At 45.9% G+C, this 26322-nt stretch overlaps 1 protein-coding gene across 3 annotated transcripts in view; it reads right to left on the bottom strand.

Moving 5' to 3' along the window:
- ERI3 (ERI1 exoribonuclease family member 3) overlaps nucleotides 1-26322 on the bottom strand; it is a 129816-nt gene that overhangs the window by 76832 nt on the left and 26662 nt on the right. For all 3 annotated transcript variants that reach the window (XM_053951065.1, XM_053951067.1, XM_053951066.1), the window contains exons 4-6: nucleotides 23324-23383; nucleotides 21065-21156; nucleotides 1279-1351 (exon numbers count right to left, since the gene is read on the bottom strand). In XM_053951065.1, the coding sequence (XP_053807040.1) occupies nucleotides 1279-1351; nucleotides 21065-21156; nucleotides 23324-23383 (225 nt within the window). The remainder of the gene's footprint in view (nucleotides 1-1278; nucleotides 1352-21064; nucleotides 21157-23323; nucleotides 23384-26322) is intronic.

Genomic DNA, 26322 nt, shown 5'->3' with positions numbered 1-26322 from the left:
CATCACAGTACACAGGGATTTTTTTTTTTTTTTGAGTATTATTATTCTGCAGCCATCAACCTGCTGGTTATATAGCTGCTATCCATTCACCGGAAGTTTAGTGAACTTCAAATGGCGATCATTAATGGTCACTGAACTGCAGAATGCCCCAATGTGCTTTCAGATTTCATTTACCAAGGACCAGCAATCAGCCAAAAGATTTGCTCTGACAGCAGGGAAATACAAGACCCTTTGACAAGTTCAGCCAGGAATGTGCTGCCAGCATCCCTTGTTAAGTTCATGTTCTACCCTATTTGATGGAACAGATCATGCAAATTGTCCTTCTGCGGCTGCTCAGCCTGTCACTCACGCTTCCATTTAAAACAATAAATAAATAAAAGAACAAAAGCAAAGCCCACAAGAACAATGAGCTGTTTATAAGAAAATCCGCTTACTGAGACCCTTAATTACCAGGAAAAGGCATAGAAACCCAAATAAAGCACTAAATTGGATGGGGGAAGGGAATCTTACTTATCTGAAGGTTTAACCAGGAGGGCCACCCCAATTTCTCTTGTGCACAGACCACAGTCTCCTCCCTCACCCTGCTCCTGCTTGTAATCACACTTGTTCTTTTCTTCCCACTTTGGTTTGTGACTTATGGAATCACCATGTTTTTCTGAGCAGATGAAGCAGCTGTGCCAGGAGTCCTTGTGGATGCACAGCATGCGGCTCCTTAACCACCCAGTGAAAGTGTGCAGCAAAAGACAAGGCACCAGACAGCACTCAGTCCAAGGCATTTTGCTTAGCAAAGTGATCACTGATCTCTTAGGTTGATGTGCTGCTGAGACAGCTCCCTTTCCCCACATCACAAAGAGAAATGCTGATTTTTATACTGGAGTATTTCCACATTTATTAACCGGAATTTCATCTGACGGGAACCATGCTCCTAGGAGCCTTATATGGCTGCAAAACAAAACAAAGTCAGCAATACTGGCAACAACACAACCTTCACTGAAAAGGGGTATCACAGTGTCCCAATATTATGCAGATATCGCACTGTGCCTGCCACAATGGGATTCTCCCCAGCTGCAGAACACATCCCATCAAGTACAGTAAGACTCTATTAGAGGAGATACAATAGGGAGCTGGAGGACTCGCTCAGCCCAGCTTCTGAGAAAATAACTCATTTCAATGCAAAACAGCAGTAGTTATTTGACATCTCCTTAAAGAGGAAAAGTGAAGGACAAGGGGAGGAGGGAGACAGGGAGATAGGGACCATGGCAGTTTGCACAGAAGTACCTTTTTCAGATTAATCCACTGTTTGAAGTAATCAGCAACCGGCAGCCCTAAGTACTGGCATTGTCCTGGTAACCTGTAAGAGAGAAGAAAGCAAGTTTGATTCGATCAGTGCCTTGACAACACAAACTCTGTTTTCTTAAGTGCATTTTGTTCAGAGATGGAAAAGACTCTCAAGTCTGCTGTAACATCATGCTGCACATCAGAAACACTATAGCTCTTGGCAAAAAAAAACTCATGAGAGTACAGCTTGGCTTAAGACTTACATACATCCAGGCATATCCAGGCTGCTGAAACCTTTCAGACTAAACATTTTGAACAGCTGTGTACTGAGCAGCACTCAGCTCTTCTCCACACTGGTAACACACAAACACAACTGGAGTATCCAGGTTCTCCTTGGCTAAGTAAACGCATCACAAATCCCTGCAAAACCATCCTGCTCTGCCAGTAGCTTACAGGGCAGACAGAAGGACTGACAATTCACCTGTCATGCCCTGGTGCTTCTCCATTTGGCCTTTATGGTTAAAACATCAAAAGAGATATGAAGGAGGGAAGGAGGGACCAAAGTGTTCATTTTTCAGACAGCAATGCTGCAGGGCTAAGAAAGCAGAGGCTGTTTTCCAAGCAGGTGCTTGGAAAAAGAGAGCAGACACAACTCTTAAGATACAAGGTGGTGCACACTGTCTCACTAGGGATGTGAGCACAGCAGCCAGAGCTGTGAGCACATGTATTGATTTGCCCCCTTCCTACAACAAGCCGATAGAATAGGGCTCAAAACAAAACAGCACCAGTAAGGGAGGCGGCTTGCCCAAAGGGACAGCAACACCTCAGGAAATCTGCTTCTCCCACACTGTACTGATGCCAGTGTGTTTGCAGGGGAGCGAGGACGTGCCCCTCAGCCAGGGAACACTGAGTCGCAAACTGTGTGGCTCCAGACAAGCCAGTGCAGGGACATGAGTTATGTGAGTATTTCCTGGCCACTTTGATCTGATCAAGAGTAATTGATGGATCTTGTTCATTCACATACTGCTGAGCATGCCTGGGGCACTGGCCACAGGATCTTTAAGTGAAGCAAAGGAACATCCCAAATAAATATGTCAACTAAATAAATGACTAAATTAGTGCTGTTTGTGCATGTTAAAAGTCACAACCCCAGAAATCAGCTTTTGCAAACAGAGAGGGTGGGGAATCTCCCAACTTCCTCAGGCACATGGGGGTTGTAGGAGGAGATTGTAGGGGAGGAGGAAGAGCTAGAAGTGCCAGCCATCAGCTGCTCAAACATCTGAACACAGACCACCATGTCCAGGGAGAAAGTCTTCTCTTGCTCTCCAAGGAGGAAAGAGTGACCAGACTAGCCTTCAGACTCAAGACTGAAATACAGGAACAAGCTCTGGTGAGACGTGGATACAAGGTAAACACCCCAAGGTGCACCATCAGTATCCCAGGCAGTACCTGAGTGGTCAGCCCAGCTCCAAACCCTTTGGTGAACAGGGAAACATCTCTCCAGATATTTCCCCAAGTAAGGACATGAAGGAGCAACACAGATAATGCACTTGCAGATAATGTGATACCAAGGATTGTGCAGTACCAGAGCAGTCTGGTCTTGGTGACTCCTCCATGTCTATGCAAAGAAAAGGAAGGAAGCTGGGAAACATATCCAGAGGAATCTCCTGGGAATATATTGCCAACAGAACTAGCACACACTGGGACCCACCTGTGTACTCTCTTTGTCCTGCTTAGGCTAAGAGAATAATAGACTTCCTATGCCAAAGTCAAATGCCTGGTCCTGAGCTGTACATGTGATGATTTAGGACCGATCATTTAAGTCATACAAACACATTTGAATAAGAATGTCCAGAGGAATCTCTTTGAAAGCAGGAAGGCTGTCAAAAGGAGCAGGGCCACAGTGATTTGCAGGGCAAGTAGTGCAAGTTGACAGCACAGTCCAATCCCTGGGCACAGCTCATCTGATGCCACTGTGCTGAAATAAAGCACCTGGAGTCACTCTTCACACTTGCACACTGCCACACAAACAGCAGCCTGGCCCATGCACTTTACAACCATTACGCAGATGTCCATGACGTCCCTCAGTCGAACAGACCCAACAAGCCCCAAGCAGCATGCTGAGAAAGCTCTTTCTCCAGGAAAGCTGCTTTTTGCTGGTGCCCAAATCAAGAAAGATCACAAAAAAGGGAACCATCTAAAACAAACAACTGGTCCACATATAGGCACTTGATAACCTCTTTCAGTCTGCTCACATTTAGCTAGAAAAGATGATAACAGAAGTTAGCAAAAGGTATGTTACACAAAATTAGTTTCTCCTCCAAACCCAAGAGGCTTTCATTAATACAGGTCTCAGCTTAGCTCCATTTAGAAGAAAAATTATCCATTCACCTAACTTCTGGATAGGGCCCAGAAGAAGTGAGAGCAGCATTGTTCTTGTTAGCCACAGGAATTGACAGCAAACCACCCACTGCAACGAATGACATCTAAAGCACTGCCATCCCTGTGGGACCAAAAGGCCCAGCAAACTGGACAGTTTGGCTCTATTTTCACCCTGAGACTGATGGCAGTGTGCCCTGGGCGCTGGACAGTGGGTCTTTAATTGGAGAAAATAAATGCTCCAAATAAATATGTCAACTAAATAAATGACACATTTTTGCAAACAAGTAACAACCCCAGAAACTGCCTGTGAAGCTGTGACCTCAGGACATTCCCCCTCCCCCTCCAAGCTTGTGCTCCCCTCATTTCTTGTCAGCAGCAGAGGGGCTTCAAGTTTTTCAAGCACCAGGAGGCCAACACTCACGTTATAACCTGGGCGAGCTGTCAGCAGCACAGATCAAAACATAAGTCCATCCCTGAGCTGAAAGATGCAGACCTGGTGGCTCCAGGCCACTGGGGTCACAGCCACTGAGCAAGGATTAGCAAAAGATTGCTATATGGGTCTGGTCTAGTCTGAATATACAGCACTCCTGGCACAGGGAACCAGGGGCTTTCGCTGCACAGGACCAAGGTTTCCCCATAGCTACGAGGAGGAAAATACCCTTTCAAAATCTTTTCCCCAGCTCCAAGACTGTCACCTAGAGTGGTCCCCCCTACTCTTCAGCCTGGTGACCAGGCAGGAGTTTCTCCACCATCTTTTCCAGGCTGGACTGAATAAGGCACATCTGCGGCTGTCCTGGGGAACAGAAGTACCATGGGCTGTAAGGAAGTATGTCTCTTTATCAGAGCCACCATTCACTTGAGCATTCACTTATTTGAAAAATAAGCTTTTATGCTCAGTATGGCTTCTTCCTCTTGCCAGAGCCAAACTTGCTCACTGAGGGCAGCTTTGCTTTAGCAGAGAGCTCAGGATTTGGCCCTCCCTCAGGTAAGGGAGAAATTATGGCATATTTTGCTGCATTCAACATCCCATGATCCTTCCAGTTTTTTAATGAGGTCTGACTTCCCAAACACTGAATTTCTCACTCCTTGGGAAGAAAGCTGGCTTTCAAAAACCACCCCATCAGCCAAACTGCATTCAATATAGAGAAACTTGAAAATGGCTGGGGATTTTCCAGCCTCCAATGCAGCTCTGGTGCTCTGTCCTCCCAGAAGCAGACATGGGAGTGCATAACTTCTGCCTACTCCCAAAATGCAGATCACCTTTGCTCAGAAGAGCAAGTGACATCAGGTAGCAAACTCTCCTCCACCAGCTAAGCACATCTAAGTCGTTCTTAAGCCATGGTCAGCAGTGGCAACTCTGCACCATTTTCAGAGAGCTTTCACCACCCCAGGCTTGACTTCCATCCAGCTCTGCTTCACCATCCTGCAGGGTAAATGGAGCCTGGAGATGAACGGGATGCAAATAGGAGGTGAGGAGACATGGCTGCATTTCTGCTGTTGAAGCCAGCTCTCTCCAAGGCAGCAAGAAGCGCACAGCTCGGCGGTGATAAACGGCCTTGCTTTAGTTATCACTTTCCTTAAGTTAAGGAGAGCAGCCTAGTGATGGATGGGCTGGAATTCGGTTATCAGGGAAGGCTGTCAGCCAGAGTTGCCTATCTCCACACACATTTAGCAGGGCGTCATTATGCGATGGCATGGAGTTAAAATATGACCAAGGGTACTGAAAGAAAAAGAACAAGATTAAAAAAAAGAAAAAAAAAAAGGCAAATTGAGCAACAATAAAGGAGCATGAGGCAAGAATGTTATCATACTAGTGACACCTTTTATCTCAGTCTGGTTAGCTAAAGCAGGGCACAAATTGGTCCTTCCTCCACTATTGTATCCTCTTGTACAAACAGAGGCAGATAAAATGTGTCACCAGTGCGATAGCATATCAATTTAACCCTAATTATCTAGAGGGTCAAATGAAGAAATAGGGGTTTCTCGTTTCAACAGGTCCCTCCATCTCTGCTCAGAGCCAACACATTAATATGGAAGGGGGAGGGGCAGCCATAATTGATTTCCGTCACTCAGGTGGTTCTGGCATATAAAAAATTAATGCTTGATTCTCCCAACTAATCAGAGCTGGTTAACGTCCATCTGCTTCTGGGTTCAGGATGTCAGGAGACAAAGAAATTGGGCCACTTGCTACACACAGGGTATTGATATCGAGGCAGTTAAAAGAACAAGTTCCTCTGTGGGAAGATAAAGGGACATTAAATCTTGGGGTTTATAGACCTGATCTTAACCTTCCAAAAAAATTAATTCCCTGGAGACCTTGCATTGTAAGAGATGCAGAACATTTTAATTGTGTCCTGGCCAACACTTGTGCATTGGGCTGCAAAGGAGAGCACTGGCAGGATCCTGCCCTGGGAATCCTTCACTGATGAAGGAAGCTGCTTGGATGCTGAAGCACACAACAGCACCATGGTGAAAGACAGGAGCAGTCAAGCCACCTCAGCTGGGCCCCTTCATTCAAAGCAAGGCTGGTCAACACTCTGGACCACACAGCTCAGAGGTGCTCCTCTGTTTTGTTGTAGAGTGGCATGTCTGCCCAGCCAAGAGGAAAGCTTAGGTGTCCTCTCCCAACAGCACAAGCTAGCAAGGGAATAACATCCTATGCTAAGGCACCTGATCTGATTTAGCAGAGAAACAGCACTGTAACAGGCAAAGCTGCACTTGTCTGCACTTGACCTGCACTAACATGACATGGGGCCAAGCTAGGAATTCAAAGCAGTTTAGGTAGATCCATACCCTCCCAAAGAGGCAGCTGCAGACTGACGAAACCACAGTGCCAAACCAGGAGACCTCTGTCAGGGTGATGTCACAGCACCCACACACAGTAGAGTGGCCCATGCACAAAGAACAGCCCAAGCCATACCACAGCCTACAAAAACTGAAGCATGCTGACATACACCTCCACAAAAATCCCCAAACCCCAACTCCCTCATCCCAGTAATTCAGGTTAGACTGGGGCAACTTTCCTGTATATCCAAAAGCTTTGGCAGGGAGGTGTCTCCTCCTCAGTGCTGGAGTCTCTTTGCCACTAATGCAAACATGCTTCTGTCCAAAATGAAGTACAAACCCCGTGCCAGACCTCTGGCTCTCCACTCACAACTTCTCAGCCCCACAGGCCAGCCAAGAGGCCAGAGGAGCCCACCTGCTCTTGCTTTCCACCAGATAAGCCCTCACCAAGCACACACAGTGCCATCTCTCTCTACCCCCATCAGTGCCGGACAAACCACACCTGCATGGCTGTTCTTAAAATTTACAAAAAGTAGTTGTGGAAAGACAGTACATCTGGAGAGGGTCTGAAAAGCCCTGGGCTTTCACAGAAACCCTGAGACAGGTCCCATCTCCCTCCCTCTTTGCTTTCCTTCCACCCTCTCAGTTCTCTCAACCACCCCCAGACTTGTCACAGTGCAACAAGCCTATGAGCCACACATCAGCTTTAAATATCAGCATGCAAGAAGCAGGGACATGAGAGCAGGGAAGTGGGAACAGACAGAGCAAGCCTCCATCGCCTGTCAGGTAACACTAATGAATTTCAACACCAGCAGCCATTGCCTGAGACGGGCTGGTGAGAGGAGACAGAGTTACAGCGAGAAGCCTTTGCAGGAGCAGCCTGCCTTTTTTCAAAGCCCCCTCTGTTAATAAATGTCATTGTCGAGCAGGCTGCAGCAGTCCTCAAGCCAGGACGGCGTGGGCTGGGGGAGAGACAGGCAACTGACAGCACTCAGGATGCCTGGGCAGCACAGCCTTTTCTTCTACTGCTTCCCCAGACAAGAGCCAGGAAAAGGAAGAAGACGGGTCATTGCTATTGGCATAAAGCCGTCTTCCATTAAGGCCCCAGTACCCAAATAACAAACCTCCACAAGGAGCCACAAGTGCAACCCCAACACCCTCCAGTCCTGTTCACTGGGATGGATAGAGGCTCTACAGCAACCAGTCCTGGAATGGGCAGAGGGATGCAGAGACATCCAGACACACTGCCTGCACTCCTGACAGCAGCAAAGGGTTACAGAGCAGTCTGTCCCTTTGCTAACACAAATGCAGTCCCGAGGCAGCACAGGGAGAAGCATCCAGCACAGGGCACTGTATGGCAACCGCACCGATGCACAACATGAAGGTCAATGCAAGTCTTCTTTACAAATGTCAACCTGTCATCTCTGGATATTAATGAGGGCTGACCAGCAGCTAAAATGCATCCATGCTCCATTAGTAATAAGAGAGACACAGTGCAGGAGAAGAGCACACACCACGGCACATGGAGGCACCAGTGGGTCTGCAGGGCCTGAGGAGGTGTGGTGATGCACAACATGACTTAGGCCACTCCAGATGCCCAGGAAGGAAAGCAGTTGCCACACAAACCCCTTCACTGGAGTGTGCGTTATCTTTTCCCATCAACCTTTAATTGGATTAGTGTAATGAGCCCAAAAAACACAGGCTAAGCAGCAAGGCTAATACCTGGCACTTCCAGATCTTTTCTTTTTCTGTGATGCCAATTCTGGACAGACCCGCATTTTCCCTCTAACAGACAAATTCCTGCCTAGGAAGCCTAAAAGGCAAACTGCAAGCCTTAACACTTGAGACTCATAGCAGCATTGGCTGAAATATCAGAACACCCATCACATGCTAACAGTGTGATCCCTAATCTCTAAATTTTTGCTGGGTACTAAGAAATTTGAGAGAACCTCAAGACCCTTGCTTTCCAGGCCACTAGCCGGTGAATGGAAAAGGGTGTTAGCCTTTTGCAGCCAGACAGCCAGAGCAATGTATACACTAGGGACATAATTCTGCCACAAAAAGCACATAGGGCAAGTGGCTCGTTGTGACTCGCTCGTCCTGCAAAGCACTGTGTGCCTTCCACTGCCATCAACCTTAATGAAACATGAAGGCATTTAACACCAAGCGAGATCTGACCCTTTTATGGGTATCTGTCTGTGCATCAGCAAGATGCTGGCAGAGATGCTATCTCAACATTAAAAGCAAGGCTGTAACACAGCAGGTATTCAGCCTCCAACAGAAGATGTTCATCAACAATTGCACACACATGATGCTACAATAAATCTGTGTGCTACTTCTTAACAGCTTCTCTTAAAAAGATTCATAGCTCTATTTACTGGGCCTGATTCCGCTGCTAGGCATGTGGGAGTAAATCTAGAGTAACTCTACCTGGAGTTTGTAAACAGCCAGGGATAGTAGGATCAGAACTGAGCTTCTCGATTTTTAAGTAAGTACTTAATTACCATGCAGGAAACCAGAGCTTGCTGGCTCCATGGTTCAGCTGAGATTAGAAATGCAGCAGGTGGAAGATTTGCACTACTCCCGATTGGTGGAGGGGTAGAGCAAATGCTCTCACCATCCCTTCCAGACATGGAGAACAATTAGGTGGACTTCCCTTTGACATCAGAAATGTATGACACTGCTCCCAAGAAAAGAGAAACTGCAAAGTCCCCAAGGCTGAGGTCACCTCCTCAGCCTTGGGAACCGGACCCTATGAAACACATATTTACACATAACCTTGGTGGGAGAGTCTGTCTGCTTATTAAACATGACATTATACAGCATCTTATGAAGAGAAGTATACAAAATTGCATACTGTGTTCTCAGTGAAAGTCATGCATCACGACCACAGGCTGCAGCAGGTGAACGTCCAATTTGTCATCAGGAAAAACTCTTCACTATGCAGGTAATAAAGCTCTGGAATAGATTGGTGGAAAAATCTCCTCCCCTGGAGACATTCAAACTCTTATGGAGAAGACCCAGAGCAACCCAATCTAAGTTTGAAGTTAGCTCTACTTTGAACAGGTGATTGGATTAGAAATCTCTATTTAAATTATTCTGTGAATCATGTTCCAGCAGATCCTGATTACACATAGCATGTGTCCTTTCTCTGACTACAGGGTCTCTTAATAAGCTTTTCATACAGACACTAATGCAGTGTCTGTATGAACTGGTTCTCTGCATACAAGCTGCTTTAAGAGGGAGCATTCAGACTCCTGCTGCAGAATACTGCAATTATGCACTGAGTAAGGGAATATATCTGATGAAACGGATGTACCCACAACACATCGTGTCTAAGTCCCCTTAAAACCAAAACATGCACAAAAACGAAGCTAAAATTAAGTATGATTCTCCTCCCACTGTACAAATCCCATTGCAGAAGTACTTCTCCCCAGGAAACCTGAACATGCAAGACCTAGAGCCAAGGTGCTTCTCTAAACTAAGAAGACATGTCCTGTGCCAGGCCTTCCTTAGATCTGCTCTCCAACAGGCAGGAGGAAACCTTGCCTCTTCCAAGCCTTGTCTGTCTGGACCATTTAGCGTATGAACTCTTTAGGAAAAGGGCTTCTCTGCTATGAGTCATAAACTGGTTAGTGCCTAATGGTAAAGCCTATAGACGCTTAACATAATACAATCATGTCACTTAAAGGCCATTAGTCTCCAGTCTAAACAGCACTTTTCCAGACCTGCCAACCCAGGAAGGCAGGATAAGGGACGTGGGTGGTCAGTCAGGTCACTGGACTTGCAGACACCTGACATGAAATCCCAAGCAGGACAGAGTCTGGCCAGAAGGCACGGGGGAAAACCATGGCAGCTCTAGCAATCAAAAATTTTGTCTTTTGTGCTTTCTTGAATCACTCGAATCAGCTGAAAACCTGTCTGCCAGGTCTGTCTCCACCTTCAGCCAAGGTTGTACCACTTGCAAGGGGAAGAGCCCCTCATCCACAGAGGGAGCCTCCAGCCTTCTGCATCACCTCTCTTTCCACTCACTGAAGTAGACCATTTATCTACAAGAAAAGATGCCATTCTGTTTTGTGACTCTGTTTGAACCCCTCTTCTTTCCTGGCATCATCTCTGTCTTCTTCTGGCACCACATCACCCAGTTCTACTCTCTCAACTGACTTCTGAGATTGCTTCTTCTTCCCATTCCTCACTAAAGGGAAGAGAGAAATCCTAATAGGAGCCAGTGGGATGGGGTAAACTGCTTTCCTCTGCCCTCTGATGATACACAACCCAAAACTGCACACACAGCAGCTTCATGGGCTCTCATGCTGTCAGCACTGGGGAGGCTGGCATGCAGGGTTACAGGGTCTGAGCACAGGTTTCTGTGCAAATTACACATGCACAGGGGAAAACGAGTTTGTGTCTTCCTTGTGGGGAAGAGACCGCTCCCACCTCCAAGCACAAGCTGCCATTAGTATTTGCTTCGCCGGAGAGAAGGAGCAGCGAATCCTCCAGAGCAAAGGACAAGTGCAGCAATTAGGATGCAGGGGCTGCGGGAGCTGTTTAACAGCACGACCCAGAGGTCAGTGCCGCCGACTCCCAGCCCTGCATTAATATTGTATGAGTCGGGGAGAGGGGCTGTTAAGGCCACCCTCAGCGCCAGCCCTCCCCCATCCATCGCCACTCTGTATCCAGCTAGATACGCCAGCAACATTATTTACAGATGTGACAGTCAGGAAAATCACTTTAGTAACTAAGGGAATGGGAATGAAGACTGCACAGTAGAGCAGACGCCTGGGAGCAGGCTCCCATCCGCACCTTCTGCTTCCCCTTACAGCCCTGCCAAACGGCACGGCCTGTTCTCAAACTGGTGCATGACAAACCACCAGGAACAAGGAGGGGAGGGGAGGGGAAGGGAGGCTGTGAGCTCCCTCTCAGAGCTTGCCCAGGGGTTTGATTATCAATGCTGCTGAAGGACACTTCAGCCAGCAGCTGCCTTCCAGTTTCCTATCAGTACCTCTGTTAGACCCGCCCTTTGGAAGGAGCTTTTTATCCATATAATGAGAGGCTTTAGAGGGAGCTTCCCTCAGATTCTGTGCAGACCTGCAGAAGGGTCCCCACTCCAACACAGCCACAGGGGCTCATACCTGCAGAAACTCCCCCAGATGCTCTATTTGGTACCAGCCACCTTCCTCACAATGTGACCTGTTCACTCCTTATTCCCTGAAGGATTGTCTTCACCTGCAGCTTCAGTCACACTGAACGACACCATCTCTACTGTATCCTGGAACATCCTCATTCTTCTGCCCACTTTTTTGCTGGACATGCCAGGTAATTGCACATTTGCTGTGATGTTCTGCACAAATACACACCTATCTCAGATTCATCAAGACTGAAGGCTCCTGAGGACAAGGACATGGGCCATTCTCCAACTGTACCAGCAGCCCATGAATTCCTAGGGCCATGTTGCTAATAAACATTACTGCCCAGGGCAACACATGAGAGCTACAAGATGGAAAACACAGCTTGGATGTGTTACTGCCCATGATACCTCTCCAGAATTTTTTTTCATTGTTCTGTGTCTGGTTGCTGAATCAAGGGAAGGCAGAAGCCCTGTCTTAACATTAGCAGCTTTTCTAAACTCACTGTGCAATTAATGGGCTTAATTATTGATGGCAAATGCAGGGAAAGGAGGAAAGAAAGAGCCAACGAGGAAGGAATGATGTGGGGGTGGCAGGCGCCAAAGGTCTCCGAAGATCTTCCTTCAGCCTAGAGCACAGAAAGAGCCCCTAGCCGCTCTGCTGCTCCCACGGCCCTGCTCTAATGCTCCCTGACATGCCTCTGAAGACAGCGAGCTGTTTGCAGTCACCACCGTGATTTGTTAGTAATTATTTTCACGGTGTCACATTGCTGTCACTCTCTTAACAAAGAGACAGGCAGCCTGAGGCTGCCTGCAAGAAAGAACCAACAGAGAAAAGCAATTGTCAGGCACCCAGGGATCCTCTTTGCTTCCTGGGTTTCACAACCAGAGTCCTTACTAGCTTCTGAAGCAACTTCTGAGCAGAAGTGGCAAGTCAGAACCATCTCCCATCCTGGTCACAGGAAGAGGAATTAATTACTTAGCCCCTTCTCAATTTCACCATACCTGTAAATCCAGTGCAAGACCCAGGTGCTCAGAGCCCCTTAAGCCAGCAATTTGCTTCAGGCCTGCAGCAGATGCAAAACAACTTTGGCAATTGATGACTTTTAGTGCTCTCCTTGCAAGTCTCAATTTCTTTTTATGTGGTCTTGCCATTAGAACGTGCTTCCTAAACACAGCAATCCTGATGACAAACCCCTGCCTAAGTCTATCATCCTCACACATTAACCCTCCAGACTGTTCACATGTGCTCTTCCTACACCACTCATTAATTACAACACACTGCTGTGCTTTCACTTGGCATTTCACAATGCCAGGAGACCTCAGAAGCTTCCTCACACCTGAAATACACAGTCAAATGGCTTGCTGCCTCTGTTTTCTCATACACAGCACAGTGACTTGACAAAGAACTTCCCTGCTTGAATCACCTCCAGTCCATCCGTCCATCCATCCATCCATCCATCCATCCATCCATCCATCCATCCATCCATCCATCCATCCATCCATCCATCCTTTGCCTGACCTGTCAGTCAGTCCAAGGTAATCACTCCTTTCTCAGTAAACATGGTGCTTGCTTGGGCTCCCAAGGAATGGAGGCTACTTTGGCACCTGAAGTGTCACACGAAATAAGGATATAGAGATGGAAGACTGAGACACCTGTCCAGACAACCTTTAAAGCAATCTTGAGCTTTGTGCAGAAATCAAGTGAACTTCCTCCATAGCAATTTCAAGTCTGAACTACTCCCAGCATAAGTGTTCTTCCTGTGCCTGCTTACTGATGGTGCACAAGGGTCTGCAGCCGTGGGGAAACCTGGGTACTAATTCACCCTCTTAGCATAGGGAGAGTTTGGAGATATTAAGCCTCACAGTCTAAGGAAAACCTTCCTGCAATTAACTGCATGGAAGAGCTCTGACTCAGAGGGCAGCTCCTTTTCAGGGGTCCTTTTAATAACCAAGAAATGGCATATACATGCTGTGAAGAATTAGGATCACCATTGGGAAGCTAAATGGTCCATAAAATGTAAAAGTTCTCTTCAGAGCTGGGAGCATTGTGAGCTGGAGGAGAGGTCTTGGCAAGCTCCCACCAGCCTACACCATCCACCCGGTTTGCAGGGACAGACTTGACTCCAGGCAGGGATGAGGAACTGAACTCAGCCGGTGCCCAGGCACCTTGGGCATGCTGGCCAACAGTCAACACTGAGACCTGGTTCAACATTCACATGGAAAAAAGGAAGCAAGGAAATTAGAGCTGACCAAGACACACCTACAGAGGAAAAACAAAGGGTGTCCCAGAGTGTAGGTGCCAGGCAGAGAGAAGGAGAAATTCTTGCTCCAAGAGAGGAAAAGCTAGGTAGAACCTTGGCAGGATGAAGTCCTGGGCAGTATGAGCTTCCCGGACACAACCCTGACAGGACATCGCCCTGCTTCCTCTGTCTTCTTCCCACAGACTTCTCTATTCTGCTTTCTTCTACTACCACCTCCATATGCCTCACATCATTACTAACACCTGGTCCACATCAGTGTCTGAGCACGTGACACTGCCTTTGGGGTGCCAGGCTGCCGACGGCAGCACCTGGGCCAAACACGGAAAAAGATGATTCCCACATGAAATAGATTCAGCTCAAAAAGTTAGTCTGCAGCTCCACTGTCCTCCCAAGTCCTGCACAGACCCCATCATCCACTCCTGAGGATAGAGAGTGTCACTGGACAAGGCACATGAGAATATGCTGAAGGAAAAATACCAGGGATGACCTCAAGATGGCCCAGTAGGTCTTTGCCAGCCAGGAGCTTCAAGAGGAAAGGGACTGAACCCATCCAGGAAAATGGCTCCCAACAGGAAACAAACATTCCAACAAAATAAAACATTTTCAAGAAAGCTATAGATTCACACAGTAGAGCAAGTGAAAGAGGAAGGATGCTGTTCCCAGGCCGGTAGTATTCTTCAAGCAGAGCTCTCTAGGCAAAGAAGCCATAAGCACATCCCTCCCAGCCAAGCCACTGAGAGGGCAGCACTGGTGCCAACACACAACTGCTTTGCTTCAGCTGCAAAGTAAGAAGAGCTGGGATCCAAAGGAAGCTGACATTTCAGACCCAGAAGGAAACCCTATGGCTGTCTAACACTAGAAAAATTAAGCTATTTTAAGAGGAAATGAACATTTTGTGGAGCTAATCCTGTTTTTCACACATGCCACCAACAACAAAATTCAGATGGCAAATAGCCCTCCAGCCCTCCAGTGATCGTCCTCTGCAGTCCCAAGACAACCAGCTTATCAACTCCCCAAGGCACAGAATCACCACAATCCTGAACTGCTATTAGAGGGCTCTCATACAGACAGAGGCTAGGTACCCATTTACCAAGTACCCATTATAGATCCATTGATTTTGAAACCATTTTGCCTGAATTCACTAAAACCCTGGACACAGAATTCACCCTAGTGATTCCTGGTGCAGAGGGAATTATGGTTCCCTACTCTGTGAGTAGATGACATTGAGACCATTGATTTACATCCAGTTCAGTGTGACTGTTTTCAAACAGCTTGAGTTAAGTTACCCAGGGGTAAAAATTCTACCCACTTATTACTCCATCCCAAAGGTTCAGTGCTGGAAATAAAGTACATGATGCAATGCCTGTCTCACTCTCCCCTACACTGTAAATTTATTTCTAAGTTTCTCCAGCGTCTTTCATGCTGCTTCCAGCTTCTTTAGTCTTAATTCCCAGGTAGAAGAGTCCTGCTCACCAGAGTCCACTGGGCACCACAGCTCAGTAAATCTGTAGCCACTACGGCCCTGACTCTGGCAAATGTCTTTGCTATGATGTGCCAGATAAGGAATAGACCTGAACGTGACAGTCCATTGCACGATGATCCCTATGCAAAGATTTAATATCCAAAACTTAACCCAAAGACATTCCCAGGCATCTAGGACAATGTAACTTGCAGAAGCAAGTTACCAATTATTTCAAATAAAGACAAGAACAGGAGTCAGCCAGGGTAACTGGCACATAAGGATAACAAAAGTCAAGTCTGGTATATTAATTTTAAATAAGAGTGTACAGAGAGGGAATCTTAAAATCCAAATTTTTTTTGCATAAGTGATATCATTTTCTTTAAAAACAAAAAGCTGGACTGCAGGGTCACAGAAGTGAATGGGGTCAGTGCTATTCCCTGTAAGTGCTCACAAGGCTCCCTTGCTTACCTCTGGCAAAGCACTTTAGGATGTAATTACATGAACAACTCCATCAGCAAAGCTGACTCAAAAGGTTCCTGACCCTGGATATTCAGTCCCATCCCTTCACTGTAGTTCACACCACAGTCTTTGTTCAGCCAATGTGAAGAGATACAGCATAGGCTTGTTCAGCAAAATGATCCCCAAAACTAAAAAACTAAAAAAAACACCACCAAGCTAATCTAAAGATCTTAGTTGGAAAGTAATTGTTTTATCAGCTTTAAATGCAGATGACTACATTATCTTTCAGTTACCAGATCTTTCTTGTTACTCTCAACTCTGAACATACCTCTTGCCCTGCTGCCACACAGCCAGCCCACCCCACACCTTCTCCTGCCTTTCCTCATGACTACCCAAGTGTTCCCACTCACTCCAGTCAGTGGCCATCTGCAATTTCTCTCTGAGATAGAGGCTACTGGCCCCCTCCTGGTCCTGTGATAAAGAACAGCATATACAGAGGACACTAACACCAACAATTCTTTTCTATTCATGACCTAATTCTGATCTCAAAAACATCCAGGACAGAAGCCTGGAAAGAGCAACCCATTGACACATTTGGAGCTGGTTGGAGAAGACAAGAATCCTCCCAGTCTGTGTAACTTGCAAGAAAGAATTAAAACAGTAAGACAAAATTAAGCAATGGTATAATTTACTGCTCAGAATTTACTAATATCCAACCTAGGAAGAGCACCAAGGGCTATAAACATTTCAAGACACTTCACTATGTTTTATCACTATATTAGAGAGTACTTGCCTTTTAACACTTATTTAAGAAAATAAAAAACTTCTGAGCAGTAGTTTCCTGTGGAGACATAAATTAGCATGCTCTGATCAGCCACAGTAAGTGCAGTTAAAGCACCTTCATGTCAGAGTTATATAGACCAAAGCCTACATGTACTTTTGGCTATGCTCAGTACATTTACAGAATAATCCAAATCTGGAAGGAGAAGGATTAACTGATGCTTCTGACATTATGGTGCAGATTTGGGACATCTGAGATTTGGGACATAAGACTTCAGCTCTGCCTCTGCCTGCCTGCACAGCCACAGGCATTTCACTTAACCTCACTGTATTTCAACTCTGTATCTATGAACACATGGTAAAAATGCCTCTTTCATTGCCAAGATTAATTCACATTGTGTTTAAGAGCCCACAAACTGGTTCCACACACAGGGGAAAGCAATTTGACATTTCAGCAGAGATAAACTACACTAAAGAGCTTATATTACAAGGGCTCAACTCTGGCAGATACTAAGTACCCTCTTTTCCACTAAACCCGTCTCCTGCAGTCAGCAGCTCCCTCAGCCCCTTCAGAGGCACGTTACCCTCGCCACCCAATGCCACATCAATGCTATTTGCTTAATGACTAGTGTCAGTTCCAACCTAGGTGCAGAATGAGGTCCAAGCACTAAAGCAGACGACATCAGGTATCTAAATCCATCCCTGGAGCTGTTAAACTTGGACTATAGCTCCTTGCAACAGGCTAAAGGAATCCTCCCACTGAGCATGCAGAGGCCTGAGGACCGTGTGTATAACAAGGCTGTATCCCCACTCGTATTTTAGCTTGGCAGGTCTGGTGCTCCTTTCATCTTTTGCTTCAGGTAGCTCTCTTTAATTAATAACATTTCTGAGTCGACACAGGGAACTTTCCACCCAGAATGAATGGCCCTCTCTCATTAGAACCATGACTTGTCATGATGTATTCAAGAGCAGAAGTGTGATTCATTCCCTTGTCTGGGAATGAGGGTGTTGCTGGGGGGTGGGGGGGAGAAGAGTCTCTGTAATGAGTGACTGATATTTGCTGAAGTTGATATGCGACTCTGTCGGCTTGAACTGCCTTGTCAGGACAAGCCTTCAAGAAAGGTGATGTTCCTACTCAAGAGGTTTTCCTCATTAAAGAAATTGCATCTTAACAAGAGGGAAGGGGAGGGCTGGCAGGAGAGCTGCTGTCTCCCCAACTCCAGCCTGATTCACACACACCAAGAACTGAAAGCAGGTTGATCCAAGCACAGCCAGCAGAGGATCAGCGCTCCATTTAGGAGCCCTCTCACACAATGGACTCTCTCCAGCAGCAACCAAATCCCTCCAACAGGTGCACCTTCTGATGGTGCACCACACCCATGACAAAGCCTTTGGTAGAAGAGCTTCCTGTTCTGGGCACCCAGCTCCTTGTGACTAGTGCTCCCTGTTGTCTGAGAGAAGACAGACAAACAGCTCTGTGGTCTGCCAAGAAAGCTCCAGTGTTCCAGAGCAATCAAGTCTGTAGCCACACAGTGCCTCATTTCCTGAAGATCCCTGAGCCAAGCAGAAGCTTTACGGATCCTTTAGCAGCTGAGTTTACATCTTGAATCCTGCAGACTCAGCAGTGCCAGTCACCATCAGCAGAGAGCAGCACCCTGATAATCACCATTTCTCTGGTGTTTTTTTTTTTTTTGAGCTAGGAATGCTACACACATTGCAACTCCTGGCTTAGGCAGGGCTATTTCCCCACCTTATCCCTATATCCAACACTGACAGGCTTGAAGATTCCTCCTCCTTGTTACAGCCACTTCCTCACATCCAGCTTGCTCATTCCACTGTGCCTCCCTGGCACCTACCAGTGGTATCTACTAGAAGTCCTCACAGTAGACAGACCAGTTCAGAAGACACCATATCTCAGCTCTAGAACAGCACATGTAGACAGAAGCCAAACTAAATGCCCAGGTCACTGCTGGAGAAGTCAGGAACAAAGGTGCATGGTTTACCAGCCAAGCTAAGGACAGTGGAAGACAAGAACTCCAAACTACTCAAGATCTGGGTAAGAGGACTGCAGCTATGCAAGCAGCTGTCATTACTAAGGAAGCTGAGAAAAGAAAGGGTAGAGTTAGGAATAAACTTGTCACAAGTTGTGGCTCCTTAAGCCAGGAAGCACTGCACTCACCTCAGTGTCCTCATTCCTCTGGAACCCAGCCAGGTTTCTACCATGCAATGTTCCAACAACACTCCTCCAAATGTGGACAAACAGCACCACCTCCCTTCCTAGTGCCTTTTGTACCAGTGTGTGGTCTCAACGTGGTAGCAAAGGGCATCAGATACACCACAGGTCTTGTAGAGAAGCATGGAGTGAATCCCTGGAATACCTCATGGATGTTCCATGTCTCTGAGGCTCTGTCTCCCTGTCTGAGCAGCCTTGTTTCAGCTCTCTGCTTTCTCTCTTTAAAAAGAGATGCTCAGTTCTGCTTTGCTAAACCCTATTTGGCAATGTGTCTAAACACACGCAAACTTAATTAGTTCAGGAGGGAGACTCGGCATTTGTGGTGACGGATAAAAGTAATGGGAAATGAGACAAGTCAGAGCTGGCAGGGAGTCCTCACTCGAGCCTCATCCACTGGCATGGTGCTAATCAGATGTGATGCTGCACGCTGCAGCACCCAATCGGCGATGGAGCAGCACGATGTGCTGTTACTCACCAGGCGGCTGCAGCCAGACTCCTGCTACCCATGTGCTTGGAAACACAGAATGTATTTTCTGCTTTGCCCTGAAGATGCTTCAGGATTGAATTCTGGAGTTAATGGTTTAAAAAAAAAAATTTAAAAGGAAGAGGGAGAAATGAACCACTCTCAACAACCTCATGGTCAGGAGTGGAGTCTTCTTTTCCAGCTGACTAGTGAGGGACAATCCATGCGGGAGACCACTGCAAACGGTGAATAGTGAGTGTATCTCCACTTCAGAACAGCATGTCCCTCTGAGCCAGCTCACCTCACAACCCCTGTGGCTCACCACAAATGGGGCTCATCTTTACCTCTATTTGCCCGCTGTAGAGCTCTGAAGAAAAAAAAAAATAAAAAGCCACCCAACACATCCAGGTTGTTCTTTCCATATGAACACCAAGTTAGGATGTCATTACCTGGGAATCTTGTCAGCCCACTGTGAAAGCGATGGAAAGATGGGCTTGGAGCAAAGATAACTGTTTCTCACAACCCTCAACAAAGTGGTAAATTGGATTCTCACAACAGCAATACAGGAGTGAAGAACAGAGAAAATAGAACACATGAGAAACAGAAGTTTAGCACAGCAACTGGTCTCTAACAGAAGCTTAAACATGATATATAATGAAAAATAACTCACTCCTAATTTAAGCAACTAACACAGGAACTTGCAATATGTATGAGCCTTGGACACAGCCTGAGCAAAGACTGAGATCCTGACTCAAAAATTCAAATACCACCCCTCTGTTTCTGTCTGGAGCCAATTTCTCATCACCACTAGTGCTTGTGCTGAGCTTTGGACCCCATATTTCATGTTTCACTAATTACACAAAGAAAAGGCAAGGAGCTGCCACTCTGCAAAGACTACTTGTCAGGGAAGAACTGGTGCTGATTGCTCCTAGACTATGTGTAGTTATTTAGGCTTCCAGCTTGGGGAAACCAATGTCACAGTGAAAACCAAGTAACACTACTAACGAGTTGTGGCTGTCAGTTTAGGATGGGATGTGTCAAGCCCATGCTTTACTGGTGTGATAACAACAGGAATCTTTATCCAGCACCACAGGGAAATGAAAAGCTGAAGCAAGATTATACAAATCCAAGGGAATTCAGCTCTATAAGACACTGATCTACAAACATTTTGGAGATTGAACTAACTTAATTTTTGGACATTTAGTTCCATTCTTACGGTAACATTTCTAGGTTGTGGCCCAGCTATTTTTCTAACAAAACATGCACATACACTAACATTTGCAGATCCCAGTGCAGGACCCCACCTGGCACTTGCCAGATATTCACCCAGCTGATGAAGATGACCTTAACGATAAGAACACCACTGGAGCATGCCAGACCTGGCTTGTATTCTGCTTGTATTCTGTTCCAAAGACTACTCTGTGATTCACATTGAATTACCGTGCCAAGATGACAGCAAAACTCTTAAATGCAGGAAGTCAGGTACGGATCATCACTTGATCATCCACGTATGCACTCAGAAATATCCAGCCCTTTGGAAAGTATATTGGGTAAAAGGCAAAACATCACAAAGCTCCAGTTTATACTTTTCTTGGGGTTCTGGAAGGCTTCACTCACTATAGGGAATATCCTAGGCAGTGATCTTGCACCATGCCCAGCACCTACCTGTCTTCTGAAACATCTCTCCTCTCCCAATTATGCATGGCAAACAACAATTTCACTAAGAAACAATGACTAGGGACAGTTGGAGGCTTGCAAGGACAAAGACATATGCACTACAAGCAAGCATGGAGCAATAAAGCCCAGGAAAATCTCCCTCCCCTCCCATACTCACATCACTTTCAAATCCCAGTCTCCACAGGTCACAAAAATCGACTTGACGCTGGGATCTAAGAGGCCTTCCTTTGCCATCCACTCGTCAACCCTCTGAAAGAAGGCAAGAAAAGGGGATGAGTTTTGCAGAGACAGGCCGAGCCACAAGAGTTAAACTCAGATAAGCTGCTTGCAATCAAGAGAGAAGAAAATTGTGATCTTATCCAACCTCTCTCTCTCTCTTCTCTCTTTGCTTGCCATCTCAACAACAGCACGTTTGGACCTTTGAAGATTTCTGATAGGAGACATCAGGCAACCAGAGGAGAGATGATCTTATCAGACACCGCAGCAGCTCTGCTTGTGGAGGGATGAAAGTTGTGCAGCGTTAATGGGACTATACAACTGTGCTGCTACCTGGCATTTCTCCTCTCCCTGTACCAAAGAGGCTCGTAGGAAACACAACTTTTGTCCCCTCCAGCGAGGAGAAAAGACAGGTATATTGAGATGGCATCCTTCCCCTACAGCATTTCTCACACACACTAATTCATACAGAACCAGGGGGATATGGGAAGGGGAAAAAAATGGAAGGGCTGGGCACACACAGGCACTGTGTGGCAGAAACAAGCAAAGCCAGGTGTCCCCTTCCTCTCCAGGCTGGATCCTTCCTTCCTTCTTACAGTTCTGAAGAAGTGCTTGTTCAGAGTAGTGTGCATTTAAAGTGGATCCACTATTCCTGATCAACTTCCCACAGATGTTTTGGGTCCTGGGCCATGTTAACCTGGAGGATGCAATCCTCCTCAGGGATTAAGAAACTAACCTAGACTAGAAGCCCTGCATAGACACTTATTCCAGCTAAAACTAGCAAATGGCATGCCCAAAAGCTTGCAGTGGCAGGCAATCAACTGTTATTAAGCAACTTCACTAGCAGCATTTTCCCAGAAATCCCTCCTCTTTTCCCTTGCTTGACACCTTTGACTCCTGAGTAAACCAGCATGCCTCAGAAGCTGCCTGACCTGAATCTCATTTTAACCTAGAAACATGCTGCTGTATGAACACCTTTTCTGTCCAAAAAAAAAAAAAAAAAATCTACATAACTGTTTCCACACTCTAAGAAGCTTCCATAGAAACAGAATGAGTAATTTTCTGGAATACTCCAGTGGTGATCTACATTCACCCAGGAAAAGAGGGCTCTCCCTCCTGGGGAGAACAGGTACATGCATCCATATGTTTATGGACAAGCAAGACTGCTATATGCTCCCTGGATAGCTGGGGGTTTGCACGGATGTGAGGCACCACCTCTGCAGAGCACCATCTTCACCCTCATGTCACTGACACAGCCTTTCCTGCCAGGGGTCGATGCTTCTTCCTGTGACTGATTGTACAACTTCCCTCTGAGTAAAACTCCCCAGAAAAGCAGCATCCAGCATCTCAGCCACACTCCCTTTGGCTGACAGGATCTCCCAGTCAGTCTCACATGAACCTGCCTGGAGTTGGGGACAGCAGTGGTAAGCTTTCTAAACTCCCTGATGTGAATGCCCGTCAAGTGCTGTCTCCATGGAGGATTTTAACACCTTTAATTTGATTTCCTCAGATAAACAATTGTTGCAATTTTTCTGATTAGGAACAATTAGGCAACAGAGCCATGGAAATACTGACAGAGACAACGCATCAAATACCAACCAGCAGCCCAAGCAGGCTCTGCTTGAGGAGGTTTCCTTCACTATCTGACTACCAATGAAAGCTATTGATGGAGAAATACTTCCAAGCTAATTAAGCCTTAAATGCTCTAGGAATTCCACATTAAACAGAAGGTATTATTAGGGCTGTACTGCATTCACACATCCTTTAGATTAGATTTCAGAGGCATTTTCTTTCTATAGCATATTATTTAGCATTTAAATAGGTAGAAAAAATAATTTAATAAATGCTATGGGAGGGGAAAAGAAATGAAAGCAGAATCTCCAGGAGCAGTGGTCTTGAGCAATGTCTTGATGCTTTAAAACTGGCTCAAGAAAGAATCGCCTCTTCTCCTATCTACTGGCAGGAGTTTGGATATCTTGTCAGCACCCTTGACATGAACAGCTGGAGATGACAGATCAATGGTTCAATAATCTCAGCAGTGTGTCACCAGTGTGACAGCAAATGTTATTCTAATGAAGCTGTAATCATAGTCAAATTACGCGGTTCGATTCTCAGCAAGGGGAGGGTGCAGGGAAAGAGATGAAGAGGGGACTACAAGACCAGAGGTCAGAGTTTGAGAACTAAAGGTTACTCTGCTTACCTCAAGCACTTGCTGGAGGCTTGGCTGCCCATCCACCATGCCTTGAATAATCCCAGTCAGCTGAAACAGAGACAAATGGAAAGCAGTCACCAGAGCAGCACTCAAAAGATCATTAGAGAGGTCTACTCTCCTGTCCATCTTTCTGCAACCAAAACATGCTCCTGTGACCCATATGGGTGTTGATGAGGAACCAGCCACAGCAAAGTGACCCTGGTAGCTCCCCAGCCACAGGCAAGGGCACAGCTTCATCTCAAACACAGAAATGTAGCAGGGCTCCTACCCACACCACAAAACTGCAAATTCTCAGCATGGAAGGGTCCACTTGGGGAGCAGTGTCATGTACCAGCCCTTTTTCAACATGCCCTTCAGCAATTTTGGTGTTGCCTCGATGTACACAGGCAGCAGTAACTACCAAGGTCTCTGAACATTCCTCTGCTATCACAGTGACACCAAAATTTCAGTGTTAGATGAACCAAACAGAGAAGTATTAGTAAGTGAGACCTGGAGTGGACCCAGTCATCCTCCCCTGAGCTGGGCAGACAGCAAGTGCATGTTCCCATAGTCCATCACAGCATTCCTCAGCAGTTCAAAATTGTATTTAAAATAATGGAATGAAATCTGAAGAAAAGCACTTTCTTCCAGAGCCCTGTCTAGTCTGCTTTCCAGTAGGTTCCTTAAAAGAGATCCTGCCAATAGATACTCCTACTGACTGCTCCTAGACTGCTCAGCTGTTCAAAGCTAAACACATGCATTAAAAGATGCAGTCTCATGGGCCTCTGCCTGTGTCTGCCCAGGAGAGCTTGAGGCACATGGAAAACAGATAATTTTTCTGTCTGCCTTCCAAGTGACAAAACTGTCTTTTAACATATTGAATATCGTAGTTCAGTAGCTTGCCATCAATGCACCCAAGTAATTAAAAAAATCATTATTAAAACAACTGCACACTATGGGATTTCACTTCATATGGCACTTTCCTGAAGCTACACGTCTCACACGTTTTCATAAAATAAAGGTCAAGCACAACCTAGAAGCATCCATGCCTCTGGAAGCTATAACACCCAGCTGAGAGATACTGATGGCCCCACCATCACCCAGGAGTAACTCTTCCACACAGACCAGCTCAACCCCTACTCGTACAACATAAGTCCTCTCACAAACCAGAGGGCTCTGCTTTATTAAGTATGTGGCAACTGAAGGAAGCTAAATGGTTTCTATCTCTGTTTCTTTGACTGCTTGGCTTACAGCACTGAACTTGGAGGATAGAAAAAGAAATTACATTTAACTCCAATTAAACTGTAATTACATTTAATGAATACCAAATACCTGACTCACTGAATAAACTGTAAGTGGAAAAATTATTTTCTCATAGTGACTCCCATGAAATGGCAATACATACCTTTTAGGGAAAGTATTTTAATTTTAAGAATGTAGAGCTCCTCTAGGTGTGTTTCTCAACTTCATCAAGCCATTATGAAGTGGAATTTTAGGAAAGTGGAGGGACACAGACACTCTCTTATATTTCAGAAATTGTTTTTATATTAATCTCTATTTTAATTGGGTTAACAGCTGCTACCTACAGACTTCCATACTCTGAGAAGCAAATAGATTTGAGGAACTAATGCATGGCTCTTTACAGCAGTTTTTAAAGCTCACTGACATGGTTTTTGCTTTTCTTGCCATCTTTCTCTCCATGTATTCTTCTGGCACAGGTGGACAGCTCACCTATTGCTTTCTGCCTTTCAGGCAGCAGCTCAACCCAAATTTTTGGAAGTGACTGAAAGGTGTGTTTGGAAAGGAACACAAAATCATAGAATAGTTTGTTTTTGCAGGGACTTTTAAAGTTCATCCAGTCCAACCTCCCTCGCAAGTCAGCAGTGACATCTTCAACTAGATCAGGCTGCTCACAGCCCCATCCAACCTGACCTTGAATGTTACCTCTTTGGCAACCTGTGCCACTGTTTCTCCACCCTCAATGTAAAAATCTTTTTTTGTACACTTAGTTGACTAGTTTAAAGTCATTATTCCTTGTCCTGTCACAATGGGGCCAAGCTGAAAAGTCTATCTTATAGGCCCTCTTAAGTACTAAAAGGTCACAATAAAGTCTCTTAGGAGTCTTCTCTTCTCCAAGCTGAACAACTCCAAAGCTCTCAGCCTTTCCTCACAGAAGAGGTGTTTCATCCCTCTGCTCATCTTCATGGCCCTCCTCTGAACCTGTTTCAAGATGTCCAAGTCTTTTCTGTGCTAAGTATGACAGGCAACCTTTCACTATCTCAGCCAGTGCTGATGCAAATGATTTCTGCTGTTCCAGGCACCCTCAGGACTGTATCTGTGGAGCACTGCACCCTTGATGCCATGGGAGGAGAGGGTATAATGGCCTCATCCAGACATTTCCCATCAGGAGGAGGGAGGGATATGAAGGTGGATGCAGAGGTGCCACCAAGAGTCACTGCTTATTCTTGCCCAAAACTCCTTCTGTCCTTCCCTGCCAGGCCAAGCAAAGTACCAGCCTGTCTGTACAAGGACACATCACCAAGCATACACGCACAAGATTCATGTTGCAGAAATCACACACATGAATACAAAGGAATGTATTTGTTCCATAGGTACATTTCAATACAGGTCAGAGTACTCAAACTGGATCAGATTTCTACTCTCTCATTCTTTCTGATATTTTTTGCTATCAGTTATGTCCATCTGCCACATCCAACCTAGTGCATTGGATCTCTGCAGCATTATCTGGTCTTGCAGCTTTGAAAAAGTATGAAAATATAAAACTGCACAATTGTAAATTTCACTGGTTATCCCAAGAAGCATGAGGTACTTGGGAACATAGAAAGCTATAATGCCTTTATCTTTTTGTATTTTTATTGGCTATTCCTTCAGGGAAAAAATCAATAAAAATTAGTCATAAAAAGAGAGCAAAGTATTGTGAAAAGATCTGTACAAGCACCTTGCATATAGAGGGAACCTCTCCTTAAACTCCTGGCAAGAATTTTCTT

This window comes from Vidua chalybeata, chromosome 9, assembly GCF_026979565.1.
Source record: "Vidua chalybeata isolate OUT-0048 chromosome 9, bVidCha1 merged haplotype, whole genome shotgun sequence".
NCBI classification, from domain to species: Eukaryota; Metazoa; Chordata; class Aves; order Passeriformes; family Viduidae; genus Vidua; species Vidua chalybeata.
This window is presented reverse-complemented; position numbering and strand designations above follow the sequence as displayed.